Genomic DNA, 13,249 nt, shown 5'->3' with positions numbered 1-13,249 from the left:
TTCCACCTCACTTTCTTCACTCGCACGCACCACACCCTCCTTCCTCCCTTAGCTCGCACACACCCCGCGCCCTTTTTCCCCAGCCTACCTGCACTCACGTGCACCCCACGCCATCTTTCTCTGTCCTCCCTGTGCTCACACACAAACATGCATCCCGTACTCTCTTTCCTTGGCCTCCCTGCACTTGTACACATGCACACACACCAGGCCCTCCTTCTCTGGCCTCCCTGCGTTCGCATGCACACACTCCATGCCCTCTTATCCCAGCCTCCCTGTGGTCACACACACCCTGCACACAGTTTCCCCACCCTTCTTGAGCTCACATTGCAAAGCAGCAGCACCCTCTCCCAATTCATGCACAGCTTTCATTGGGCCTCCCAGGGCCTCCCCCATCCCCCTGTGGCACTCCCACACTCGTTACCCGGGACTCTGTCTACTTCCCAGCTTCTCACTTAACGACCCACAAGTCTGGGGTTACGACAACAACCAGGACTGCCTGGATTGCTGTCGCTAAGCAATGCAGTCACATGATGTCACTCTTTACTACTGCATCGCTTAGCAATGGCAATTCCAGTCCCAACTGCAGTCATAACTCAAGGACTACCTGTACGTACACAAGAGATGGAGCTTGTGTTACAGCAGTGCAATGCTGCAGACAGCTCTTTGACTATGTATTTATAGTGACTGTGTAGCACAAACACTAAGGAATCAAATATGAACTTGCAATTCTAAAATAATACAGCTATTTGGGCTGGACAGCACTTTGGAGCTAGCAGGAGAATGAATATAGCATCTGCAACATTTTAAAGTAGTCACGTTTTTTCCATGCTGAGCTATTATGTGGTTTGTGTTACAACATATGAGCCCAACCATGGTGCTTTGTAAAGGTTTAAACTTCACTTACTGTGTGACTTTCTCATTGTTTTGTACACTTGGCAACTGCATTTCAGGTCTAGTGCTGTCAAAATGAAAAATGGGATCTCTAAATAGATTAACTAGAGTTTTCAAGCACATGTCTCAAATGGGCAAATTTTAAGTAGTAAAAACTGTCACTGGTACCTCTACTGCCACCTGTGGTCAAAGAATGTATTTCTGAGCACAATCCCGAGGTTTCCTATGGTGCAAGGGGCACCAACCTCAGCCAACTAAGGTCAGAGAGGTTGTAGATGCAAGGTAATTTCAGATTACCAGCTTCATTTAACCTATATCAGAAGGTGGAACCTGCACTTAAAACAGCCCATGGGAGCATTAACCTTTTGAGAACACAGTCACATTTCATTTAGCATTGCGTCTGAGTCTCATTTCCCTCGAAAGAGAAATCTACACTATTTGAAGCAGGGCTGGGCCACATGTGGCCTTTCAGCATTTTGCTGGAGAGTATGCCCCAAAAAGTAGGAGGGACCAAGACAGAAGTCAACCTTTAATGAAACAAGGATCAAACTTAAAGTTCAGCTAAATTACCCAAATGTGTGTTAATAGAGTTAAATGTGTGAGAAGTAATGATAAATTTTCCCTTCGAGCAAGTTAAAAATTAAAACTGGGTAGCATCTTTTCAGAGGATGCTGTGTATTATATCCATGGGTCTCAGTGGCCATAGATAGTCCAGGGGCCTAGGCTGCACACCTTTGCTCAAAGGAATCATTACGTACACTTGCCTTTCACTGTTCTCAAACCTCATCGCAGAAAACCCTTTCCCACAGTAACTTACTTGATCAACGAAACATCATTTGTAGAGTTACTCTCATTTCTCCCATCCAGAAATACATCAGCAAAATTTCCTATTATTCTCTTGCTTGCTAAAGAGCTCCCTTTCATTGCCCATGCTTGAACGGAAGTTTTTGCATTCCTAGACTGGTACAAAAAGGAATCCACTTTGGTCTCACAAAATTTGTTTTTTACAGAAGATTTGCAAAGTTCAACAAAGCCTTTCTTAGCCATTTCTTCCCCAACATCCAGGAGGCCACATTTAGCCTGGGCAGCAATGGTGCCATCCTGATACATGGCTTGATGTTTGATCTTCATCTCTTTTTCAAATATCAAACTCTTCAGAAACTTCCTCCCCTACAAAATCAAATTTGTAAGGCATTACAGAAGAAGTTGAAATACAGGACTTACAATTAAAGAATCTCACAGCTGATCAAGTGCTCTGCTGTAATATATACTCTATAGATATTTACAACTGTGGCACAGGCAATTTTTTTAACTAACAAAAAAAACACTCTGAGCTTTCTGAATAATCCCTCCAGCCCGATGCAGAGAAGTTCTACAAATATATACTGTAGATTATGCCTAGTAATATCTCAGAAGCTGAAAGATTTCTAAAGCCAGAAGCTTGGCTTCATTATCCTGCACAACTTTTGCCAATTGGCTCCTAGCAAAAGCTACACTATTTATGTCAAAAACAAATTAATCGAACAGACAAGTTGCTTCCAGCATTTAGATCACTTTGATACCTATCATTCAGAGCCACACTAAATCTGATTTAGCAATATGTGCATTTAAACAAAGACTAGATCTCAAGTATTTCCACTACATTCTCTGCAAAGTATTCTTGACTTGTCATTATATATGAACCAGAAATTGGGTGCCTTTAGCTGGCTGGTTAATCTAAATGTTCACAATACTTCCTTACCTGTTCATCCTTGATACCTTAATCGTGCTTGGAAGTTCTTCTATAGGTAAGCATGATATATAAAAGTGAAGTAACCATGACTTCTGATTAAGACTAACGAACATTCAAAACCATAACTGTTTGTTACTGATTGCTCCTTCTTCCTGTTCCTTTATCCCTTTCATCTGGGCATTTATTCTCAGTTTCTTAAAATGTGAAGACGAATGATATCTTTGAGGATGCTGACTGTTGCTTTGCAGTCAGGGACAATGCTCCATTTATGATGTCCTGGCTAGCAATTCAGAAACTATCTAGAAGCTAAATCCACCAGTGTGCAACCCTTGCAGGAATAAGAAGGACTCAGTCTGGTTTTCAGCATTCTGCCTTTGCATAAATAAAATTAAATGGGAGAGGTTTTGGGGGGAAAATAAAAGCTGAATTCCCTCTCAGCATGGAGTCAATCAGATGCTTCAAGAGGCATGGTTGTGCCATACTAAAACTAGGGGTTTTCCACAATCAGTAAAAGAGTGATAAAGAAGAGTAAGTAGCCCACTACGCATCCTTAAAGTAGCAGGAATGCTATCAGGTGGAAGAACTAATACTGTTATTTTTCTTTGCAATGTTATCTATAAGCATTTTTCTATAACCCTTGCCACAGCTACCAACCATGGAAATTGCATATGACATTTACATGCACAAACACATACAGGCACATGAAAACATCTGGCTTACCTGGTCAAATTGATTTAAATCTTGAATAGCTGAAATCTGTAGTCCCCACAATTTATACTTTTTGGCCACACCAGGGAACTGCAAGTTTGCCGGGATCTCAACTATTTCTGATCTACTGAGGGTCTCATAGTTCCCATAGTCAATGTATAATACTTGACACTGTAACAGCAAAAGATCAAAGATAGAAACAAACTGCCTTTTCAAGTTGTAGGGTAGGGAACCCTATTCTTTCCAGTTGACACTCCACCCTATTCCCTCCTCTCTGGGCTTCTTATAACCATTTTCCACAGACTGGGATTCTCCAAGAGCTCAAAGGAATGCCTTAATAAAGCTGTTTACACCATGTCACTGGAGTGCTTCTACCACCTGTTTTATCTGAGGATTATCCTTATTCCTGCTCCTTGGGTTCAGGCAAAATAGGAAAGCCTTCTTCCTTCCTTATTTTCCTGAATCGGGATATTATGTAAAATTCAGGAAGATTAGCACTGTAAAGAACATGGTGCACGGGGAATCAGTTTTTAATGAGCAAGCAATCTGTATAAAGAAATGTTACTTTAATTTAGAATAAAGTAGACATTCACGCAAAGGAGCTAATGGGAAAAAAATCTAATTACGGAGTATGCTTTTACCGATAAAAACAACCAATAGAACAAAATGTGCAAGGACAACACAAAATATAATCTAAGTAATCACAGCCTGTTCTCTAGGGACACTTCTGCAAAGCCTCTCTCTTACTGGAAGTTAATGGCTGAGCCTCTCCCTCAATCAGAGCTGTCCCTGTTTGAACACTATTTGAACTCTGACCACTAACCACAATTGCCTTTCATTTGAAAACCTCCCACCCCTACTCCTTGCTCTGGAGAAGGAAATAAAGCTCTCAGTAACTGTCCCTCACTATAGCACTTAAGACTTTACAAGACCACAGTATAATCTTGCACACTACCCAGTAAATAGTAAAGCCCACGGAGTTTGGTGGGACTTACTTGCAGGTACCCACATGTAACAAAATAGGAAGAAAAAGTTGGTCCAAGCTTAGCAGTACCAAAACAGTAACTCTGCTTAGACCTAGACATTAAAATCAGAAGTCAATAGTTCTCTCCATTTACACACTTAAGTGGTGAGACAAGTAGTTTGCATTCCCCATATTTAAATCCAACTTACCCGTTTTTAAAATGCAGCACCAGAAAAAGGCAAAAGAAATTTGAACCCGTTAGTGTGAATAGGATTATCAACTAGGATACATAAGTTTGTATGTATACATAACTCACTGCATCTTACAAAACTTCGTTTTTCTTGTTAACCCATTTTTATTTCCCAAAGTATTAAAGACAGTCATGCTGAGCAGCCATTCAATCAAAAGATGATCCTTGCCTTTTCATCATTGATAACCTCAAGTACTTTACATCTGTACCAGCATTTATCTTCAGAAAAGCATCCTCCATATATCTGGGTATTAAAACAAATTCAGGTCAATTTGTAATTTTCCATGTATTTTTTAAAAATCCTAACTCTCCATTATGAATCATTTTGCCCAGAATATTGCAATTCAGTGAATTATACAATACTGTAAAAAGTGCAGTCAACCTATTTTTTCTATTTTTATAACTACTGATAGAGATTTTCTCAAAGTACCCTTTCATTTCAAAAGGGTTTATTTGTGTAGCACTATGAAACAGAAGAAATTCCTGTTCTTAGGGAAACAGTTTAGGCACGTTGCTCACAAAGCATACATGCAGAAAGTATAGAAATTCAAGATACCATTCCAATAAAGCAAAGATAAATGTTGAAACCACACAACAGAAATCAAGATTACCAGCAATTTACCAAAGATATATCCAACAGTTTTACAGATGGCCACCACTTTTCCATACTTAATACCTTATTCTGATATTCTCATAAGTAGTTTGATAGGCACTCAGGGGCTCTGGATTTATGATTCTTGACCCAAACGCCATCCCAGTACCACTTGACGAAACACTCATAAAGGTTAGACTAGAAATCACCAATTTGTTTTTTTTTTTTCTTTTAAGTATATATACCCCAAGAGAGGCTTTCTACAGCAAGGAGAAGCTGGTTCTCTTGGCGCTTAATGTTATTTTTGGGATTACTTTTTAAAGTTTTTTTTAAGCTTTGGATTTCTTTTCCTTCCAAAGGAAATTCAACGATTGAGTAAACAATTGTCTTCCTATTATTATTTTTGTATTGAATTTGAAGATGTTAGTATTTGCCTACCCATTGAATCGGCTGATTTGAACCTTCAGTTTTCTGTCTTCACTTTCCCTTAAGAGCAGTCTGCTAATCACTTTTACTTTTTGTAAACAACTTTCAAACTGTCTCCTATCTTCGACTTTCGCTGATTAAGTTCCTAGGGGGCACCATAATCTACTGCGTGAGACATGGAGGATTTCAAACAGATCCTTTCTGACCTTCACCAGGACTTCAAACAGATATTTTCTGACTTTTATCAAACCTTTATGCAAGATATCCAGGACATTGTGGAAAATATGAGAACTAAAATGTGCCATCAGGTTGGGGATGGGGTGGATGAAACTGAGGAATCTAAGTGCAACAGAAAGGTTTCTTTTTAAGACTGAGATTGGGATTTTTGTCAAGATGCTGGACGAAGATTGGATAATGGAGTTGGAGAAATCTAGGGGAGAGGGTGATCTGCAAGCTATAAGTAGGGTAGATCTCCTTGTGGAATACCATGAAAAGAACGTGGAATTTTGGGAGGGGGGCAGCTGGGCTGTTTGATTTTCTTAAGAAGAAAGCTCTGTGCATATCTTGGGAATATGTAACTGCTCTGGTTTATTTTGAAGAGGAATAAAAGTTGAAGAATGTTTATTTGATTTGCTTTAAGGATTTGACTGATGTTATTTGTCTTTAAAGATTTGGATTTACTGATTTGAATTGGCTTTGTTTTTTGAGTTTATTAATATTATGGGTTTATTAAGATTAGGATTATTAAAATTGTCATACCATTAAGTATAATAGCTGACAACTTATGTGCCTTTTAATTTGATTTTTATTATAGTAGACAGAAATGTATAGAATAGTAGTAGGAAGGGAATAATTAAATAAGTTTTATCTTTTGGAGGGGAGAAAGATGTTTAGGACGTTTATATGAATTTTTTTCCCTTCATTTTAATATAAGGGGGAGGAGCAACTGTACTTGGTGATTTATATTACGTGTTAAATGGGAATTATTTATAGAAATAATGTGGTGTTTTGGATTAATATAGAGTAAGAGATTGATTATGGAAATTTTGTATATCCTTGCTGTTAAAAGTTGAAAGCCACATCTTTTTGTAAATTTAAAAAAAAAATTCTTCTCGTGTTTCTGCACTTTTTTAGATTTCTTTTTGTAGTTTTTTGTTTTTATTGTAGTTATTGTAGTTCTCTGAAACTTAATAAAATTTACTATAAAGAAAAATAAAAGTTATACTAGAAGTTTTATTGGTCAATGACTGAAATAAAGTTTGTCTGTCTGTCTGACTAACTGAATTTCCAGAAAGAAACAAGATAAATCTGGGATGAGAAAAAAACAATAATTTTCAAATACTAGGGGAAGAAATAGAAGTTACAGGTAATAATCTTTACTCCTTTTGGAACAAATAAAAAATAAGCTTTTCCCTTTCATACAAAGAATACTGTGTGGAGACTTTTATGTATTGTATGACAATTCACAGCAACAGGAAATGGTAATTGTTGTATACAGGCCAACATCCAGGACCCCTTCCCTGCATGCTTAACCACAAAACAGTTAAGAGCAAACACACTACTGTGAGCAGCCAAAGAGATGTTGCTTCCACACCATCCACCTATCTATGGTTTCATAATAGTTAAGCAAATTGCCCAAATTCAAGATGCTATTAAACTAAGCCACCAATCCTTATTACAGGTAGTCCTTGCTTAGCAACCACAATTGGGACTAGCAACTTGGTCGCTAAGCACCAAGGTCACTAAGCAGAAAATCATGTGACTGCAATAGGCTTGTGACCTTACTTCCTCTTCCATTGTTAGGTGAAGCACCGTAGTTGCTAAGCAAAAAAATCATGTGTCTACGACATACGATTTTACTTCTGCCTTCTCTTTTAACTCTGCTTGTCACAAGCTGGTTGTGAAGCACACAAACAGCAATCACATGATAACCATCATAAATGCGAAGACTGATCGCAAAGTTGTTTTTTTTAGCACAGTCGTAACTTCGAATGGTCGCTGCATGAGGCAGATGGTAAGCAAGGAGTAGCTGTAGACACTGTTGTAATACTTCTACGACAACTAGAAGTAAAGTGCATCCTTCTTTTTGATAGCCACACATCCATAGTTTGTCAACTGTTTGGAAGATGCTTCTCTCATCCACTAGCAGGAGGAATGAGTGAAGCTTGCCAATCACTAACATGGCATATTCAGCAATTAACTATTTTATAGTTAAATGAAAAAAGCACCTGAATACAGGATTTTAAAACAATTAAAGGACCAGATTTGCATATTGTATTACACCATGATTTGTAGAACAAGGCACAAGTAATGGGAGTCACACAATGGGCTGAGCCATAAGAAAAAATATTTTATCATTTAGCATGAAGTACAAACCTAGCCAATATTTACAAGCACTGAGAGGTGCAAGACAAGAATATATTATTGCATTCCATCTCTTCAAAAGCTCATGCAATTTACTTCAAATGAGCTTCCTAGGAGTGTATGTTAAAATATGTTTACGTAAGCAAAGAAACTATGTCTATAACCTACCTTGCTAAAATCAGGATTGCCAAAAACTGGGGTGGCTTGAGGACAGATCTCAGCCAGAGCACAGCTAGTCTTCAAGATTTCATTATGTCTATTAATGTTCTAAACAACACACATTAAAATCCAAATCAATATTCACATTCAAGATTTTTTTACCACATAATCAATACTAAAGCGATTCAAACCTAAAATATGCTACGTGTGGAGTTTTATGAAGCATTCTTAAGAAAGCCTGATTTTATCAAATTTAAGCATGAAGGATTTCTAGTTTAGATAATATAATAACTCCCTGGGGCATGAATTATCTTAACCTCACTTTAATCAACTGAGCTGTTCATTATACCTCACAACTCTGACCTTACCTGTGCCCAAAAGGTTACAGCATCTTCTATGTGACAGCCAATTGCACTTTCGACTGTGGGAGAAAAAAAAAAGGTCAAATAATAATTTTAGTGTTAAAAAAATAAAACTGTACCCTTTTAATATGTGTACCTTTATTATTATATGCTGAATCCTCTTCCATGTTGACAAAACCTAAAATATGAAAGCAATCTATGATCAGAATAGCAGCCTACTATTTATTTTTATTAAGCAGTTTAATCACCATCACACATACCTTTTCTGTGGAAGAAAGGAAAAAAAACCATAGGAAACCAGGGATCGTCTGCCTGCCACTTTCTTAGAACAAAAACAGTGCTGGTGGAGACTATTTCCCCCTTCTCAAAACTTGGAGATTAGGCTCACATATCATACTAAGACACAAAGAGGTTGGTTTAAATTGAGACTTAGTCTGATGTATGAACCCAGCTACAAACCCCTACATTTGGAGTTCACAAATAATGGCTTAAGGATTTGTGCAATGGCATACTCAGCCTATTTTGTCTTATTCAAAAAGTCCTGGATAAATAATTAATAGCTTAACGTGATGCATTTTAAGCCACTGTTGGAACAACTAGCAGTAATACAGAAAGCATTTCTCTCATGGCCAGATAGAAGCAAAATACAGTTATCACTTTTTTTTTAAGTTCTGGCATAGCGTTGTCTTACTAAAAGCTTGTTTTTCTAATTAGAGCACCACTGTTTATGTCAGCAGATGTCCTTGCCTTTTATTTGCCACTCTTGACCAGCCATTCCCAACACGGTTCCCTCAGATGCACTTAGAATCTAATTCTAAAGTCCACACATCCTAATGTTGCCAAGTTTGAAAAAACACTGGTCTAAATTGAAAGGCCATGAAGTTTTTCATCTTTCCATGCGGGGAAGGTGCTTCGCTTTCCTAATCATTCTTATTTCTGTTTCCAGGTCTACTATATTCACTCTGAGGTGCAACAACTAGTAGTTTTGAACACTATTACTACAAATGCAGCCACACCTTAGATTTTACACAAGAGCACAATAACCTCCTCAGAGTTGTTTTCAATCTTTTTCCTAATCAGCCCTAATACTGAGGGAAGTTATGACATGCTTATTCATGGTTAACACAATCGTAATTCCATTAACCTGACACTCTGGTCCAAATGACCTCCAGGGCTACAAATTAATCACACAACACACTAAATTAAAATATAGTCAGCTATTTGATGATTTAATGACTGTGTTCCTGCAATAAATTTAATCTGAATACTGAATAAACGGTTGGCTTTACAATTGGAACAACCCAGCCTGTTTGCTTAGTTATGGCTCAGTATATTGCCAGCTTGGAAAGCAGTACTATTAAATTACTGAGATGGCATCCTTGACCTATTCCACATGGCTGTGCTGCAGATATCCCACGGCATGTGCTTCCTAGCATTATTTTTGTGGAATCTGGATAACACACGTACCCACAGTTGCTTGAACCAAGTTAACCCAACTGGCTGCTTTGCAGAAGACACTAAACTACAAACTCTTAGGCCGGCTGAGGCCGCGGACTTACTAGTCAACTGACCACGCTTTCATTTAATGCGTTGTGTAATCTAGCCACAGATAAAAGTGAAATACTATTTATTAACGGAGTCCACTTTCCAGCAAGACGAAGCGCAACAGACAGCCGGCCTCTCCGCTTTCCTTTTCTTGCAACGCGTCGACTCAGAAAAGGCCCTTAAGCTCCCAGCTTTTTAAAATCATATTCCGCCACTTAGCGAGTCAGTGGGAATTGCTCCTTGGAGGTTTTTTCCTCCTCGCGCGCGCGCGCTCTCTCAATCTCTGCCTCGGAATCCCAGCCAACCTTGTTTCGATGACGGGCCAATTAGAATCTTGAGGAGACAACAGGAAGGCGACCGACCGTGCCCTACAATGGGAGAGCGAGGCACGCGCACCACGCAACCAAGTTGCGCCCTTGACTTGCCACGTGAGACCCCCAACCTAAGCCTGCGCGGGAGATTAAACGACCGCAGAGGTTTCCTTTTGGGCGCGCTACCGCACCTCCTGGATTTCTTGATATTTTCAAGCTGAGACGCATTTACGCAGTTAAGCCTGCTGTATTCAAGAGTACCTGCGCACAAAGTGACCACTGCTAAGACTATAAGCGTATTGCAAGCGAGGGTTGCAGGGCGTGGCAATTGGAATTTAATACAGTCCTAACAAAATACGCAAAGGCTCAGCTTGGAAGACTACAAGTCTTGCACATTTAAGAGGCGAGCACGGTTGGACCCAACCTGATTTAAGACGCGAGCGGATGTGAAGAGTTGCACGTACAAAGTTAGCATGGTTATATTCGTTCTAAAGAGTCGAATCCTATGTAGGATGAAACGGGCTGAAACCCCTTAAGGCAATGGATATTTTTATTATTATGAAAGTCTTTATCACCACCTTCAAAATAATCCCAAGAGCTTGTTTTGCTTTTGTGGCAAGATGGCGGGTAGAACTGCCCAAAGTCACTGAGAGTTGGGCAGCATATAAATATTATTATTATTATTATTATTATTATTACTATTATTATTATATTGCACCAGCATACAAAGAGGGAACTGCAAAGCTAAAAAGCAGGATACACAAACAGGATTAGAAAGCCTACATCAGCAATAAGGGCCTATCTGCACATCCTACTTGCCCCACTAACCATTTCTCCAGAATAGGCACCCATCCCCAGCCAACTGTGAAGGCAAATCTGCCCCTTGGCTTGCTCTGTCGAAACTAGTGTTTTCCCACATCTGCCAGCAGAAGTTGCCCTGAGCAGTCTGTGCCCTTCATTTCTTTGTGGACAAAGGCCTCCACCCCAACTGGCTACTGTGTGCTATGATGGGCAGGCTCCCTCCCCTCTGGTCACTACACTGTGTGTTTCATCCTGGGTAGCTGAATTGCCTGGCCCCCTTTAGACAGAATCTTCCCAGGTAAAACTGGCTCTTTTTCCCATACTCATAAAAGTGTTGTGCACAATTTGCCAGTGATTGTTGGAAAGGTAGGTCCTTTTTTCCTTTCTAAACGAGTCACATAAATGCAATCCAGAGATCCCTTCTCATTTTGGTTGCAGGCTACTTTTTAATCGGCAGCCAGACATTTCAAAGCTAGCCTGCAAGCTTTCAGGACCATCATGCCTACAGTCACCATAATTCACAATGCAGCCCTGGTGCCACCAAAACAAAACTAGTTGGAAATAGTTGAAACTGCCAGGTATTTCACTTGAATGAAGAAAGGGGAAGGAAGACATTTAATAGAACAAACCATGTAAAATATAGAAGGACTTATCCAGTAGAAGTTTGTTTAGCCTCTTTATTTTAGCCTCAGTGGAACCATCGTAATTCAGCTGGGGATTTTAAGATTTCTGGACACAGGAGTATTAAGATTCCCCCATACTGTTCAGACATTCCACCAGTGAATTGGGGAAGCTGGGCAGTGAAACTGACAAAGAGTTTGCCAGTTTCCTCTTGTAGCTCAAGTGACAGCAAGAATGGGGTAGGTGGTTTTCCGCACAAGTAGACCACTAAAATGCTCATTACAAGCAACCAGTTCCTGCCTTGAGCTACACTACATGACTTCTAAGGTCCTTCCAACACTATGATTCTATAACTGCTGGCTTTTATTTGCTTATGGAAATGGAAACCACATCTCAAAAGACTCACCCACAAGAATGAAAGCAACTAGTGTTTGCTTTCCTGGTATGGGTAGATGGGGTAAAGCAGCAGAAGAATCTACTGATCACGGGCTGTGGTAACTGTTATCTGACTAGTGTAATTGCCAAAACCTGAAATCTAGACAGTGACCTTTTAGGCAGCTTCATTTCCAGCTAGCATCAGTATGGCCGACAAGAAGCCTAAATCTGCTGTGCAGAATTGCCCTAAGAAGGAACTCTACAATGAGTGTAAAGATACCATTTTTGTACATTAACCAAATAAATTAAAAGGGAAGACAAGCAGTTTATATAATCTTGTGAAGCCAGGCTTAGTTATACCAAAAAAAAAAAACCCTGACGCTTCTATTGTATGTTTGTTAAGTTCAGATAGACTTCCAACCCAACTGTGTACACTATCGCTGGGAAATTTCATTGAAACAGTTCACCTGTTTTCCTCAAACACTGGATTTTAAAGGGGCAAAGGATAGAGCCATTTACACATACTAATGCCATCTGTTCTCCATTCACAGCATACAGTGTCAATTTCTGCTCTTTGAATAAATATGGGGTAGTCTAAAAAGGCTTATTAGTGAAATATGCATTACTGATCCCCTTACATTTTCTTCTCTCTCCCCCCATTTCAAAAATATTATTAAGAGCAAGAAGAGAAATGGGATATATTTTGAAGAGGTCTCATCTAGAAATAGAATCCTCATTAACAAATGCTAAGAAATGCTCTGACTTTTAAGATGCGTAGTCCATAATAAAAATGAAGTACTGTTATTACAGATTAAGGCCCATTTTTGGCTATTATCTATGAGGCTGGTATAAGGAGGGATACGCTATTAAAAAAAAAACACAAGACATTAGATATATGTGGTACAATCCAAAGCATACACACTAATCTGTCAACCACATTTTTGCTGCATTACTTTTAGGTAAATCAGTTCAACTGTAATGAGTAGTTATTTTATTATTATCAACATTTTGAAATTTTGAAATAAAGAAAACAAAACCACTCTTTTCATAAAATGTAAATAGATGATAAAACTCTTCCGAAGAGGTATTTCTCAATGATGTCAGTGTAGTCTTCTGGCATGAAACCTAAACATTTTCCACTGCTGATT

The 13,249-nt window shown here is 39.0% G+C and overlaps 1 protein-coding gene across 1 annotated transcript in view; it reads right to left on the bottom strand.

Moving 5' to 3' along the window:
- STK31 (serine/threonine kinase 31) overlaps positions 1-10,251 on the bottom strand; it is a 44,907-nt gene extending 34,656 nt beyond the window's left edge. Inside the window, exons 1-7 of the mRNA XM_063303781.1 lie at positions 9,916-10,251; positions 8,585-8,626; positions 8,455-8,507; positions 8,096-8,194; positions 4,715-4,789; positions 3,344-3,502; positions 1,709-2,061 (exon numbers count right to left, since the gene is read on the bottom strand). Of these exons, the coding sequence (XP_063159851.1) occupies positions 1,709-2,061; positions 3,344-3,502; positions 4,715-4,789; positions 8,096-8,194; positions 8,455-8,507; positions 8,585-8,615 (770 nt within the window). The 5' untranslated portion in view covers positions 8,616-8,626; positions 9,916-10,251. The remainder of the gene's footprint in view (positions 1-1,708; positions 2,062-3,343; positions 3,503-4,714; positions 4,790-8,095; positions 8,195-8,454; positions 8,508-8,584; positions 8,627-9,915) is intronic.
- Between the last annotated feature and the right edge of the window lie 2,998 nt (positions 10,252-13,249).

Source organism: Candoia aspera, chromosome 4 (assembly GCF_035149785.1).
Source record: "Candoia aspera isolate rCanAsp1 chromosome 4, rCanAsp1.hap2, whole genome shotgun sequence".
Lineage (NCBI taxonomy): Eukaryota > Metazoa > Chordata > Lepidosauria > Squamata > Boidae > Candoia > Candoia aspera.
The sequence above is the reverse complement of the archived record's forward strand: the minus strand, read 5'-3'. Positions and strand labels throughout refer to the sequence as shown.